This window comes from Acomys russatus, chromosome 7 (genome assembly GCF_903995435.1).
Source record: "Acomys russatus chromosome 7, mAcoRus1.1, whole genome shotgun sequence".
Taxonomy (NCBI): domain Eukaryota; kingdom Metazoa; phylum Chordata; class Mammalia; order Rodentia; family Muridae; genus Acomys; species Acomys russatus.
Window position 1 is genome coordinate 20,028,495 of NC_067143.1, and position 15,440 is coordinate 20,043,934.

A 15,440-nucleotide genomic window follows, 5' to 3' on the forward strand; every position below is an offset into this window, starting at 1 on the left:
TTCCACAGAAATGCCTGAGACACTGTTTCATCTACTAAGGCTCTGAGCCTTCCCGTAGCATGTCAGTGACGTAAGAGGAAAGAAAGAAACACCAAGAATCACTTGTACACAGCGAAGCACAACAGCTTCCTTGGCAAATACAGTCTTCCAATCCATGTGGAGACAGGGGCAGGTCTCCGTTCGGGAAGCAGATGAAATGGAAGTGGGCCTTCAAGGACTGGAGGGGTAGCAAAGGCTGGGGCCATAGGAGAACAGTCAGGCTCCAAAACAGGTGAGCGGTGAACAACCTGTTTCAGAAGTACAAAACAGTGAGGGATCTGAGTCAAGTCTTAATTCTGGGGATATGCAGGAGCCAGTGACAACGTTGGGGCTTTTGGTGGGGAGCACCCTGTGGTGGCAGGGTTAAGGTGGGCTGGTGCAGACAGGGGCCAGGCAGCTGGAGAATTTCTGTTTGAGCAACGGTGAGTCTGGGCTTCAAAATATGGTCAAATGCCATGAAATCAGCATGCCCTGGGTCGATGGCTACATCTGAGTGGGGGACACATCTGATTAAAAATGGCCCCCATCAGCATTCCTAAGACATAGCACATTGCCTGGTCTTCCAGCTAATTGGACCCATTGCTGTTTCTATAGTTGTTGGAAATCAGAGGGGGAAAATTGGTGGCTGTGACTACCTCTGCCTCAGAAGCTGTTAATTCTTGTGCTTGCTGCACACAAGCTAGGTGGCAAGGGGAGGGCAAGTGTTCTTGAGGTCTAATAAGGAACTATTATTTTGAGGTAGTCTCTGTCATAAACGAGAGAAATCAATAATAGTAGACTCAAGCAAAACTAATGAGATGCAAAAGCATCCAACACCAGAGGCCTGACAAAGGCTAAAAGGCAGTGAATGAATGACTTTGCCTTTCCTGGGCTGTGCTGGCCTCACCTCTATAGAAACTTCCAAAGTCTTGGCAAATGGAGCCTTTTCCTAGGCTTGTCACCCTCCCTGGCAAGAAGTCTGCCAGTCTCATGCGATTCTCTTCTTTCCACCAACAGTGTGTGTCCAATGAGGACCAGGTCCTCCTTACAGCTTTGTCTTCTGCTCTGAGATGCTGTGGCTGCGGCCCTCTGGCCAATCAGCTCCATTGAGGCCCTACCCATAGGGGGTGCTAGAGAGTCTAACAGGCTGCCTCAGGACCAGAATTACAGCAATCTCTTCCCTTCCCCACTGTTTCTCAACTCTAAGTCCGGTGGTTGGGTCCCAGGAAAACTCAACACCTCCCTGTGTTCCTTTACCCTCCTAAATCTGAATAACCAACTGTCCCCTACTGTGATCATTTGCAAAAGAATGGCCCCCATGTAAATTTGAATACTTGGGTGGAACTGTTTGGGAAGGATCAGGAGGTGTGGCCTTCCTGGATTAAGTATGCCAAAAGGGACAGGCTTTGAGGTTTCAAAAGACTCCTCCCATTTCTAGTTACCCCTCTCTGCCTCCTGCCTCCTGCTTGTGGTTTGAGATGTGAGCTCTTGTTTCAACTGTTTCGGCCACCATATCTTCACTCTACTGTCCAGTACTCTGATCCTCTGGAACTGTAAGGCCAGCAGGATGCTCTCTCTCCTTTATAAATTGCCATGGTCACAGTGCTTCAGTCACGGCAACAGAAAAGTAATGAGTGCACTGACTGTGAGGTTGCCTGCATTTTATCCCCTGCTCTTTGTTAAATGGGGCACAGCACACACTCAGCCAACATGGGCTGATGGATGGATGGATGGGCACCTCTCTGCTGTGATGTCCTTGCTCTCCTGCCCCTACAGAAGCATCCAACAGAGCAGCTCAGGAGCAAGCCGCCTCGGCTCTGCTTCTAGAATGCATCTCCATCTTGTGCAGGAGCTATTTTTAAACCCAGCCCAGATGAGCTCATGCTGTCGGAAAAGTCTTTTTACCATGAAGGCTCTGCACGCTGCATCTCAGTCAGTTTTCAGCTTCCTCCTGGCCAGTGCCAAACACCCACCCCCGCCCCCCCGCTCTGAGCAGGGTCTGCTCAGCCATCCTTTACACCATACATGCTTGGTTTTCTCTTCCTAGCAACTTAGCTCCTTTTCACCTGGCAACGCGCCAGGCCTCCGTGAGGACTAGGCAGAATGTCCGTCACTAGAAGGCCTGTCTACTAGCCCACATCCTACTCCCACCACCCCAACCCCCCACCTCAGGCTCCCTGCTCTGGGGGCCTCATTTCTACACCTCCGTGCTCAGGTGTAAAGCATGATTCCACATCTCCTCAAGAGAATAGGAAACGAGCTCTGAGCCATCTCTTCTGTCCTGCCTGGTTCTGTCTAAACCACATGAAGACACCAGCACACCGGTGTGTGGGGACTGGCTGAAGTGCTCACATGTCCACCCAGGGTTTGTCATTCAGACAGTAGCAGTGTGCACCTGAGACCTTATGCCCTGTCTGTTATGGGAGAGGGGGCTACTTCCAAGAACAAGCAGGTTCACTAAAAGCTGCCGTTCCTGGGCCCTGAGCAGTTTTCCACATCCTACAACACAGAGTGCCCGAAATATGGCTCAGCTCACACGATCTAGCTTCCGCTGTGTGGAGGAGACCCTGAGAAGGTTAACAGACCTCAGACTATCAGTTAGAGTCTGATCCGCAGACACTGAGGCCCATGTGACTTGGGGCACCTTACTGACCTATCAGTGTCACAGTCCTTTTTCCTGCTGCCACCAGGATTATAATATGAAATGTCATCCTGTCATAGACCCATTCACCAGTGTCAGAAGGCTCAAATGAGAGCCTCTGCCACGGTTACTAGCTCTCCTGTTCCATGTCTGACCTGCTGCCCAGAAAGGGCAAGGTTGGGCAGGAAAAGTCTGGGTGTCTTGTGGTGGGATATGCCTGGAGCCTGCCCAGCACTGCCTTCCCTGCCCCTGCTCCCCCCCACCCCAGGCATACAAGCTATCCCCAGCTTTCCTTCAGCATCCTGGTTTTTTGGGTGACTGGTGAGCTCCTGGGGTGGTGGGTTATGACCTTGAATGTCCCACACACCTTCCAGCTCTGTGCTCACAGGACTGTGCAAAGTGCACACCCACCTGCACTTTCTAAGGGGTTCTACTTAATGACTCAAGTGGGCAGAGGTGAGGACTGTGACAAGCAAAGCCGTGTAGCAGCTGAGGATGTTCCTGAGGTTAAGGTGGCGATGAGGGAAATGGGGAAGAGAACGAGATTACATTTAAAAACACAACTAGAAACGACACTGAGACACTTGGGAGGTAAAACACCATCTCTACAGAGCGGTGTCAATAAATGGAATTGTATCACCGAGCAGTTGCTATTTCTGCACGCGTTAGAGTCGCTGGGCTTTAGCAGCCCTGACAAAAGGAATAACACTTGCTGTCTCATGGGCGCATGATGCTAGCTCCAACTGCTGCTAATTATCCCCAACATGGATGCATTCAAATGATAAGGACGACGTGGGTACTTAGGATTCTACAGTCCTAACAGTGCTGCTGAGCTCCTGGGTGTGGTAATGGCCTTGAGTTGCCTACATCCATGAGCAAACAACAGAGGTGCCTGGTGGCTCATAAAATCAACTACAGAGGCCACAGGGCAAATAGATGCGTGTGTAGCTCCATGGCACACTCCATGGCACATATTTGGGACTCAATCTAGTACCCTTGTGTGGAGAGATGGTTAGGAAGGTGATTAAATATGGCAGTAGGAGCTGGGCACACGCTTCAGGAGTACCCCACAGTTCTCTCTGAAAACAGCTTTTAGTGTTGGTTATAGGAGTGGGCAAAAGGGAGCTACATACAAGCTCATAGGGTCTGCTATTCCATAGCACTCTCATCATGAATTAGCAGTTCTTAGAAGAGCTGGGGCTGTGGTGTGATACTTGCCGAACATGTACAAGACCTGGGGGTACCACACAGACACACAGATATAAGCATACATACATACATACATACATACACACAGATACACACATACATAGACACACACAGACACACACACAGACATACCCACAGACACAGACACACATAGAGACACACACAGATACACACACAGACTCCCCCTGACACACAGACACAGATATACACACAGAAACACAGACACATACACAAACACACAACACAGACACCACCACCCCCAACACAGACGTACTCACACACAGACACACATACTTAGATAATACCTCCTAATTTAAGAATCTCAAGTGAAAATAACAGAAGAACGATTGGCAAGTAACATGAGACACCACTGAGTTCAACAAATGAAAAATCCAGCCAGAACTGAAATGTCAACCCAAGGGAAGATAATACTGGGATTGTGTTGAGTGGCGCATGGCAGAACTGCCACACAGATTTAATACGATCCCAGTGTGATTACTTCTCAGAAGTTGACAAACTGACTCTGAAATTTACAGGGAAATACAGGAGACCAGAGTTTTTACAACCAGCTGGAGAATATATGAAGCTGAGGATTCTCTTCAAAGTCCCTATAATATCATGGTGACCAAGCCTCTGTGGAAGATTGATGAAATAGAACTGAGGGCCCCCAGATAAGTCCACACACTATGGTCAACTGGCTGCCACCCATGACACTAGCCAACACAGTGGTTTATATTTGCATGTCAGCAAATGGCGCTAGGAACCACACAAAACTAGACCTCCACACAATATACATGCCAATCAACTCAAGATGATCTTAAAACATTGACTAAGACCACAAAACTCTCAGAAGGAATAATTTCCCTTTTTTTTTCGATTAGGCACTAGGGAGACAGGATACCGAAAACAAAAGTCAGAACGGAAAAAAGAGACACACAAGTGGGGCGGGGGGCTCATTCAAACTAAAATGTGGTGATTTGAAAGATGCCATTAAGTGTAAAGTTAATCATCTGGACAGGAGAACTTACTCGCCCACCGAGCATCTGAAGAGAGACGCGTACCCAGAGTATACAAAGAATGCTACGGCTCAGCAATAAGAGACAACTAAGTTTTAAAAATGGGCAAAGTCGGGTCCATTTCTCTACAGAAGATCTATAAGTAGCCATTAAATGCACCGAAAGAGGAGTAACATCATTAATCACTGGAAAAGTGCAAATCTAAACTACAACGGAATACCTCCTCACATCCTCTAGGCTGGGGGGAGGGGACAGGAGGAAAGGCCGTTATTTATAAGCATGGGCATAAGCACTTAGATCTAATGGATGAGCGGAAGGACTCGCCGCAGAGCCTCGGCATCTGTCTCCTCCATGGGCAGGTGAGGAAGGTCAGTAACGTTTCCTTATGCACTGCTATAGAATTTAGCTTCCTCCAGTGATCATGTAGTGTTCCTTTACTTAAATAGCCAAATGCAACGAAATACGAAGAAGCCTGAAAAGACATTTCAAGGCATCCCCCTAAACATCCTGGTTCCACCTGACTGGGTGTGCCCACAAGAACTTGGACCGGCCCACTTCTTGTAAGGTGCAGCCACGACAACCAGCCTGGGCCAGCCACACTCCATATGGCCACCCTGTTTTCCAAAAACCCATCTCTTTATATTATAGGACCCATCCTCTCAGCAGTTCTAGTAGGATAGAAAGGCTCAAATATCTAATGGCCTTTAGTGTAAAAGAACAAAGGCCAGTAGGTGGTGACATGACCACAGGTTTATAAGCTGGTCTCGCAGGCACCATGGCTATAACCAGCTCTTCCCTCTGCTGTCCCGTGATGCTAGGGCGCACATAACTCAGGTTGACTAGGAGACCAGAGCCTTGCCTGTCCCAAAATACATGGCCACACAAGGCCTCGCCAGCAGGCAGCTCAACTATTCCTATTTCTAAGCCTATTTCTAAGGAGGTATCTGGTGGCAGATTGCTGTGCCTTGGGTGTGCTTAGTCCTCCACTGCCCCTGTGTTGGAGCCTTTATCCTCAGTATGGTACTTCTGGGAGGTCTTTCTAGGAGTCTACCCTAGGGCATTTTGTTATTACGGAAGAATAAGTCACAACCTTTGCAACTACTGTCATAGTTAGCTTGTTTACAGTGTTCCACAGTTAACAAAGTATGGCAAATCAGTATTTTACTTGAAGTCACAGATGTGACAGACACGGGAGCGGGTGAGCCGGCCCTGCCCTGAGGACATGGGAGCAAGCGACCAGGCGCTGCCCTGAGGACAAGGGAGTGGGCCCTGATCCAGGGCTCTGAGTGGACCTCACCCCAACACCTACCCTATGTATGACCTACTGGAACACATGAAGGGGCCGGACCTGCAGATTCAAAGATTAAAGATTTCTTGACACATAGCAACAATGGGATATCCGACAGCAGTCCCAGTGAGGATCCAGTAACCAGACCCATGACTCATAGCAATGAACATTTGAAAGTCAACATATGTGGACAAAAGGCTATACTGCGTGATACACTACAGCTTCTGTGACAAGATTTTTTTTTTGTTTGTCTGTTTTATTTTACTGGGGGGAGGGGAGGGATTTTGGTTCAGGACGTGTAAAATCATAGACATTCAATAAAAGTAAAAGGAAAAATAAAATGAAGATAAAGCTGAGGGCATAGCAAAGTGGTAGAGATGTTTCCTAGCCTGTGCAAGGCTCCATCCCCAGCACTGCAAACAAAAATACCAGAGAAGAATCAACAGAGGGCAGCAGCTTGTCCTGTGCAACCCATTTCATGTGTGAGGAAACCAATGGATGAGTAGGTTTGGTGAGGTGCTCAGAGTCGCCACATATGAGAGGCAATGGCGCTCAGATGCAGACATGCTGGGCACAGGCCCCCAGGCCTATTTTGTTGTACATGGCCACCAGTAGGGACAATGCATACTTTGGTTTAATTCTAAATGCTTACCCAGCTAGGATATAGCGTATTCTTACTTAGCTGGCAGTTTTCATTTTAGTGTTTAGAAGCAGGGGACGCATATCACTGTCTTCTGCAGCCTCTGGTTCTGTTAGTTTGGTTGAATTGGTGTGATATTTACAGATCAATAGCAAAATCTACAGAGATGGGTAGAACCTTCTGGTATTTAACCTTTCCTATTATACAGCGTGCTGGAGAAAATTGCCAACACGAGGCCTCGATGAATGAGGCCAGAAGTTCATCCTGCTGAATAGCTGCTTAATTAGACACCTTTCAGAACGCTGCGACCTCTCAGAAAGGTCAGCTCGCTATGACAGCTGCGTGGATGTATGCTGCCGGCACCAGGCTGCACACCTCCTACAATTAGGACCGGCGGAGTTTTAACATATTGGTAATGGTGCTCTCTGGCCTCGTGTCTTGACGCGCTGCTAAGGGGTGGGTGAGGAGGAAGGTTTGGAAGAAAAGTCCACTGTAGGAATAACTTGTCTGTCATGAAATGCATAAAACATTGGGTGGAGGGCACAGTGGCCTTCTGGGTCAGGCTGAGAGACACAGAGATATAGAGAGAGCATTGGCTTGAACGTGGTGGTTTGTCCCAGCCTGAAATGGTGGTGTTGGGAGGTGGGCCCAGTGGGAAGTGCTTGGGTAACAGAAGCCAACCCCTCCTGAATATATAATTACTATGTGGAGGGGGTGAAGACTCACTCCAGTAAGCAGTGTGAGCTACCACTTGAGAGCAGGGCTGTTGAAAAATAACGCAGGGCTAGTTTTTATGTTCTGTCTCTGACACGGAGCCTCTTCCCGTCTGCCATCTGCCATGAGGTTTTTTATATTGGAAGCCAACCGCATGCACGCAGTTGTGCAGTCTTGGGCTCCCTACCCTCTCGAACTGGGTGCTAAGTAAACCTGCTTTCTTTATAAATTACTTGGTCTTGGCTATTCTGTTATAGTAAAGGGGGGGGGGAACAACTAGGGCAGCCAAGGAGATGGCAGATGGGAGGGGCGAAGGGAGAATAGGCATAAGAGGGGTTCCTAACCCAAAACCAGTGTCAACTTCTTTGTGTTATGGGTTTCACAATGCTGTACTGAGCCCTGGGCTGTGGCCCACTCATGCGGAGACAACAAAGAGCCATCATGATTCATGAAGTGTGTGTTCAGAGATGTTTATTAATAAGCGTGTGACCTCCACCCCCGTTTTGGTCTCACCACTCCCACGGGAGCAGAAGGCCTTTTCTTTAAAGACCCTGGCCATGACACCAGCTGGGGGCCACTGGACCATGATTTTAGGGTTAATTAGCAAATTTCAAAAGCGAAGCACAGCAGTTTTTCAATTTGAGAGATCGTCTAAAAACCTCAAACTATGCTAAGGAATAAGCATAGGCCTTACCCTGGAGGTTCTGAGTCTGCACGGTGTCCAAAAGAGCAGAACTTCCGCTCACTCAGGGACACAGTCTGGGGCACTCTGGGGGTGGGGGTGGCAGGACCATATCACAACATGGAACTCTGCTAATGTCTCAAGTAAGGCAACAGCAGCAAATATGATGACGAGTCCCCTCCTTCATAATGCAGCACAAGGTGACTCCAAAGGTCTCTGGGCAGTTTGAACTGGTTCTCTACCTGAGGCAGCCATTTCCACACTTCTACACTGGACTCAAGCTACAGAGGAGGGAGGGCTGGGCTGGCCCCTCTGAGGGGGCCTGGGCAGGAATGGAGCCCCTTACCATCTGTAGGACATCAGCAGAAACCATCTGCATACAGCACATGGCTGTGGCCAACGCACACACGATGGTGGAGAGGACATTGAGGGCACACACGCTGAAGAGGAGGTCCTGCAAGAAAAGGAGGCGGAGAAAGGTCAGTTCTTCAGGATCACATGGACACAGAGTCCAGGGCACACTTACGTAAGCCTGTGCAGTGTGGACAGCTGCCACCTGCTTCACAGAAGGTTGGTTTTGTGTGTGGCTGTCTTTTACTCATACTCAAAATTAGCCTTTAAAATGCACACATTTGTTTAATTTTTTACTGTGCTGCTCGGGCTATTTTTGATACTAAAATATATCCTTCATAGTTTTAATAATTGTTAGGAAGTCAGTAAAATAGCTAAGAAAATATTGGGACGTTCATATAAGAAGATGGGCAATTTTTTTTTATCAATCACAAGGTGTTGCTTGACACTCTCATGAGTGTTTAATAAAATGTTAGTTTTAAATGACATTTTTTAAATATATAGGTAATGTACATTTACATGCAATTGTCAGAAATAATGCAGAGTTACTGTGTGTACCCATTGGTAGTTTCATGCAAAACCACAGCTTACCACAGTGTCACAGTCAAGCTACTGAAAGTATAGTATACCCTCTCACCTCAGGTCTCCCATGTTTCCTCTTATAAACAAACCCCTGCTCCCCCACTTCCCAATCCAAATACCTTCTGTCAACCACTAGCTTGTTCCTCAATATTTGTTTCAAGAATGTTATATGAACAGAATCAGAAAGCATGAGGCTTTTTTTGCAATTAGTGGGTTTTTCCCCATTCATCACAATTGTTTTAAGACCCACCAAGACTGTTGTATACATCAACAATCCATTCCTTTGTACTGGTGAGTAGTATTCCACTATATAGATGTACCACAATTGGTTTAATCACCACCAGTTAAGGGGTGCCTAGTGATTTGCAATTTGGGTCTCATAGAAATAAAACATTTAAGTATTTATGTGAAGGTAAAATTTTATTTCTCTGTAGTAATTGTCCAAGAAGACAATTGCTGGGTATAGTTATTGCATAGTTAGTTTTGTAAGGAACAGTCAAACTGCTTTCTAGGATGGCTGGATCATCTTATATTCACCCCCATGATGCACAAGCGACCCTGCATCATGGCAAACATTCTGTGCGACTTCTGTTTTAACTGCTCTGATAGGTATGCGTGGATTTACCACTCCAGCTCTATTCTCAATTTCCCTGCTGCGTAAAAGACGTTGAACAATTTCTCCTTGCTTGCCATTTGCCATCTGGCTCCTCTTTAGTAAAATGTCTTTCAGGTTTTGCTCATTTTCCCATTGGCTTGTTTGCCTTTCCATTCCTGGCTTTTAAAAGTTCTTTATACTGGTTCTTTCTCAGACATGTGACTTGCAATTTTTTTTTTTTTCAAAATTGCAGTGTATCTTTCCAAGAACTTCTCATGGTGCCTGAGTTTTGGGTTTAATAACGAAAATGCCACCAGATGGATGACTGCAGCAACAAGACATTTGCTTCCCACCTTTGGAGGCAGAGAGTATAAATCAAGGCATTGGGTCTGGTGGCCAATTTCTTGCTGAGCTTCATCTCATGGGGGCAGTGCAGCAAGCTCTTTGGGTTCCCTAACAGGGACTTGGTGAGCTCCACCTTTATGACCTCATCACTAAAGGCCTGATGTCCTTATAACATTACAGTGGGGTCAGGATTTCAGCAGAGGAATTTGGGGGAGGAAAATATTCAGTCCACTGCATCTGGACTTTTCACACAGCACATGTTTTTGCGTTCTAATATGCAATCTCCTCCCCCCATGCTTTGTGGGTCATGCTTTTGGTGCCAAGTCTGCCAAGTTCTAAATACTTATACATTTTCCCATGTTTCTTTCCTAACTATGTTGTTTATGTTCCTGCCCATGACTCATTTTGAGTTAATTATTGGATAAGGTTTAGGCCACAGTTCATTTTTGCCATTTTAATTTTAATTTCCATATGCTCATTGTGAGTACATAGAAATGTGATTGTGTGTGTGTGTGCGTGTGCATGTGCGTGTGTGTGTGTGTGTGTGTGTGTGTGTTTATGTGGTGTCTTGTTTTCTTGAATTCATCAGCTCTAGAGAATCTTAAAGGTGTTTTGGCATTTTCATGCAGAGAATAAAGCCATTTGCAAATGTTGTTTCTCTGCAATTTATCTGCTGCTTATTTTCCTTGCCTTGTAGCACGGGCTGGGATTCTGACTGCTGGCAGCAGCAATAAGTCTAACGAGATGACAAAAGCAGACACCTTTGCCTTGTTCTTTGTCTTAGAGGATCTACGTAACAGCACTGCTCTTTGTCTTAAAGGGTCTACTTCATGGTATTTAACAGTTGAAAGGGAATTCGTTCTTCTTTAGGAAGCTCATTCTCAAATCCATGCCATAAACAGGATTCACAAAACTGACCAAAGATCCACAAAACTGACCAAAGATTCACAAAACCGACCGATAACACATCACTCAACTCCAGCTGTTTTGAGTAGGCAAAATACTATACACATTCAAAAAGCTACCAGTAAGGACTACCTTTTCATGAAATGGCATCGATACTGAGGTTAGCTATGATCAATGGCATCGATACTGAGGTTGGCTATGATCATCTATCAAAGGGTAAGCTTCCCTGAGAGGAAATAGCGATGCCCTCTTGAGTAACTAGGCCAGCAGCATTTCCAGTAGTCATGGCCACCAGCCTGTTCCTGTCTGTAGTCGTGAGCCAGGGCCTTCTATTCTGTTAACACCCTCTAGGAAGTTTTCCACTTTTTTGCAAGCTGTCATTGCAGAAGTCATGGTCTCATCCCCTTCCTCAGAACCTCAGAGCCCACTTGTGAGATACAAAAGAAAAGTGATCATAACAGTATCACAGGATAAACTTAGCTCACAGTGTTTCGTGGATCTCACGGTTGTACAGCCCAGTGCAGAGGTGCAGTCAGAGAGAGGCGTCTGAATTTTAAGATCTAAGCAGCGCTCACTCTGGGGGTCAGGCCATCCATCCTGACACCTTCAAACAATGTGAGGATCAGACTCAGCCCAGCCCCTCCCCCACCCCAGCCCAGGCTCTATGTCTGTAACCCTTCCAGGCATTCTTTCCCGGGCTCCCAGTAGTTTCTTCCCCACCATATGCTATCAGTGTTCCACAGAATACCCAGTGGGCACCCTCCACAGACCCCCCCCCCCACGGTTCCATCTGTGTGCAGCTCTCCCCTCTGTGGCACTCTATCCTGAGAACTCTACCCCCACGGCTTGGCCCTCTCATGCTTTCAGTTGTGTCTCCCCATCCAGGAAATCTCAGGGGGGGAACCCTAGATTCCTTTCCTTAGCACTGAGCCCTGGGGAGTTTCTCCAGGAAGTTAGCGGGAGAGGGGACTGTGGGACTTCCTTTGCTTGCTGACCTTCTCCCAGAGACCGCAGTCCTTTATTGCAATCTCATACATTTTGTCCATTTGCTTCAGGCAGGGGGTAAACTGAGTCCCTGGTTACACTATCTTGGGAAGAGGTTCTAGGTGTTTTTTGTTGTTGTTGTTGTTGCTTTTAATTTCAGATTGTGGCAGAGCTGACCAGGCTGTGAGAAGTTGCCATGGCCACGTCATATGCTCTCTCAGCTCCTGCAGCCACTGAAGACAGCAGCATGAGAGTTTGGTCATGGAACACAACACGTATGGAGTGCTAGAGAGAGGATAAGGAGGTTGGACTGTGTTTTGTGGGTAATGGGCAACCAAGGAATAATGGGTGATGCTGGAAAAAGTGGGAGGAAGATCTACATTTACAAATGAACGGGAAAGTCGTTCGAAGGGCACAGCACAGAACCTGAGCCTCAACAGGGCTCAGCAAATGACTGTTGATTGCAAATCTGGAAACACTGAAGTTTGGAGAGGGGTGTGAGTCAGGGTCCACAGAAGAGGTACGGAGACAGTGTCTGAGACAGACTTCAGAGCCCAAGCCAATACAGCACAGCCATGTGTAGGGGGAGGAAGGAATGTGGAGGAAGAGATGGTAGCAGCCGATCCTGGCGAGTGTAAACATAAGACACCAGCCCCCAGGGCCAGGTGTGTGTGTGGGAAATGACCATTTGAAAGAATCACAGTCTGGGACATGGAGAGGCTTCAGTTCCAGGGTGCTGTTCCCCAGACAAGCTGAAGAATGGTTGGAAAAGGAGGTGTGCAGTCCACACTGGTGACCAGAGCTGGAGGAGTAGAGTAGGAACTGTCCCACGACCTTGACTTTGAGGATGGTCCCCATGTGGCCTATTTTCATTCATTCTCCTCTGTAGATCCATCACACTGCAGGGGTCCAGATTCCCCAGGCAATGCCCAGAAGAAGATGGGTCTCTGCAGTGAGATCAGTACTCTGGAAGAGTGTACCGGACTCTTCGTTACATAGTTTACATGCCTCTGAGGGTAATTATAACTAAAACAATGATCCCTATCAATGAAGCACAGCTAGAAATAGAATAAAAACACTGGGAATGTCAACTTTAATGACCACATGTTCCACTGTCACTGAAATGAAAGTCCTCAAAATAGCACTAATTTTGCATACACTCCCACCAGCTTCATAACCTTTCCTAGGAATACGCATCCCGAGGCAAGTCCTGCTGTATGGCTTTTGAAGCGTGTTTATTTAAAACACATGCCAAAATGACTTAGTTCCCACCGGATCCCAGTTGCTTCAGTGTTTGCCTTTTTCTAACCGCACGCCAGTGGAATTAGGTTTAAGTGTTTCTTTTACAGTTCCCTTCTGCTTCGAGTAACGCCTTTACCGCCACAGCAGCTTTCTCAGGGCATCTCCACGGCGCTCAAAGGCACTGTCTGTAAAGTCCCTTTCCATGGCCAGCTGAGATGACAAGTACGGAAAGAGCGCGGATGTCACTGCTGATACTGAGTCTGACCTCTGGACATTGTGCGCACTTACCTCCAAAGCTACTGACACTCAAGGAACTCTCCCACAGAGCACATCACGCAGGCAACCAAAACAAGAGGGAACGAGCTTCTTGGACAAATCTACACGTGATAAATTCTCAGAATATTCTCTCCACTCTAAGCAAATCTGGATTCTACTAGCAGCATCATTACTGGGGGCAGGTGCCAGCTAGAACTCGCAGATGCCTACACATTAGGAAACTCAAAGCCAGGCCTCTATTGTCTTTGTCTTTCTGGGAATGTCCCTGTGCCCACGACAAGCTCCTGTATTCCTTTCTACTACTTTAGTGGCTAAGGTTTTCCCTTCTGAGGTGCTTCCTTTCTTTGAATAATGGAAGGGGTTCCGTCGGCCATTATCAGCCAAGGTGTCAAGCTGTAAGGCCTCAGACATGAAACGGAGAGGTGGGGCCAATAACTATCTGACGTAATTGGATGTGGGGTGGGGCTGGCCTTTACCTGGTTTATCTTCTTAGATATGTACTCCTCAGATTGGTTATCGCCTTGGCCTGTCTGACTGGTCATGGACTCTTCCTGACACTCACTAATCTGTGTCAGGGCAGGCAGTCTGCCGTGGGTGCGGGCACACCTTCCAGTTCCTGCTGACTTAGACCTCGGCTGCTCTGCACAGTTCGCTTTCCTAGGCTGAGCTTGCAATAAGCAATTCTGAAGAGAGAGGAGGGAGGTGACATGTGCCCCCCAGACAATGTGTAGGGTTCCTACGTAGGCACCAATTCCCCATGCTCCACGTTCCTCCTCTGTCACCCAAATCACTGGGTGTGCAGGCATCTATGATGATGATCTGGGGGCTCTGACCCAGGGCAGACACAGATTGACCACTCTGCCTGGTGCTTCTTCTGCAAACAAGTAGACTCCCTGTCTCTGAACCAGAACTCTCCTGTCTTCTGTCAGAAAAAGAACAGCAACTAGAACAGGCTGGTTTGTTAGCTTGAAAGGAGGTAAAGTCTCGGGGCCTACCTACGGTAGGAATACAAAACATTCCCACTTGAATTCCATCCTGAAGACCAGCAAGTCCAGAGGCCACGTCTTCTACCACCGTAGATGGGAGAGTGACTTATTTAAACTAGGAGGGGCCAAATATTCATTTGAAAATGTATAAGCTATCTCATCATGCTCCTTCAAATTTTAACCTCAGACTAGAAGGAGCCAGTATTTAATTCCCACATTTCCAACCACACGCAGAGAAAAATTCAATTTAATTTTGACATGAAGTAATTCAGAAAATGTCTCAGTAAAGCAAGACATACAAACCAACCCTCTTGGTTTGGGTAGTATAATCAATGCGTGTGTGCATATGTATGACACGACTTCCATTTTCCACATTTTTTCCCCAAAGAATTTGACAATCGTGAAGCAGATCCTGAGCTACTTAATTTGCTTTTGTAGAAGGCAGTGGTTAGATACTGAAGTCTTTCTGGATAGCTCAAAATCAGATCCTAGGAAAGGAGCTAAAATTAGGCTGCCCCTCTTTCCCCCAAAAAAACGTGAGTGATGCCAGCCAGGGAGGGTCTGAGTGAGCTGTACGTACTTTCAAGACGCAAGCATCCTACAAAGGACTGTTGAATGGAAGGCAACTTGCCTGCCTCTGAGCTGCTCCTCACAGGGATGCTGTGTGGGCAGTGGCACTCTGGCTAAGGAGGAGAGGGAGAGTCAGTTTTCTCTAAAAGTTTGGCCCCTGGTGAGTCAGCGACACTCCAGTAGAAGGCTAAACACGCAAGAGGATATGGGTAGCCATGGCAGTACCTGATGAGCTTGAAATGTTAACACTGGGTTGGCAGGGAAGGTGGTGGATCTTGGAGGAATAAAGGGAGGGTGTGAATATGATCAAAATACACTGTACGGAATTCCCAAGGAACTGGTTTAAAAGAGAGGGGGAAAGTGGCACATTATGTAGCCTCTATTAGGACAGTTGG

The 15,440-nt window shown here is 47.1% G+C and overlaps 1 protein-coding gene across 1 annotated transcript in view; it reads right to left on the reverse strand.

Annotated features, from left to right (window-relative positions):
• Entrep2 (endosomal transmembrane epsin interactor 2) overlaps positions 1-15,440 on the reverse strand; it is a 102,618-nt gene that overhangs the window by 18,001 nt on the left and 69,177 nt on the right. Inside the window, exon 3 of the mRNA XM_051148680.1 lies at positions 8,555-8,662. Coding sequence (XP_051004637.1) covers positions 8,555-8,662 — 108 coding nt within the window. The remainder of the gene's footprint in view (positions 1-8,554; positions 8,663-15,440) is intronic.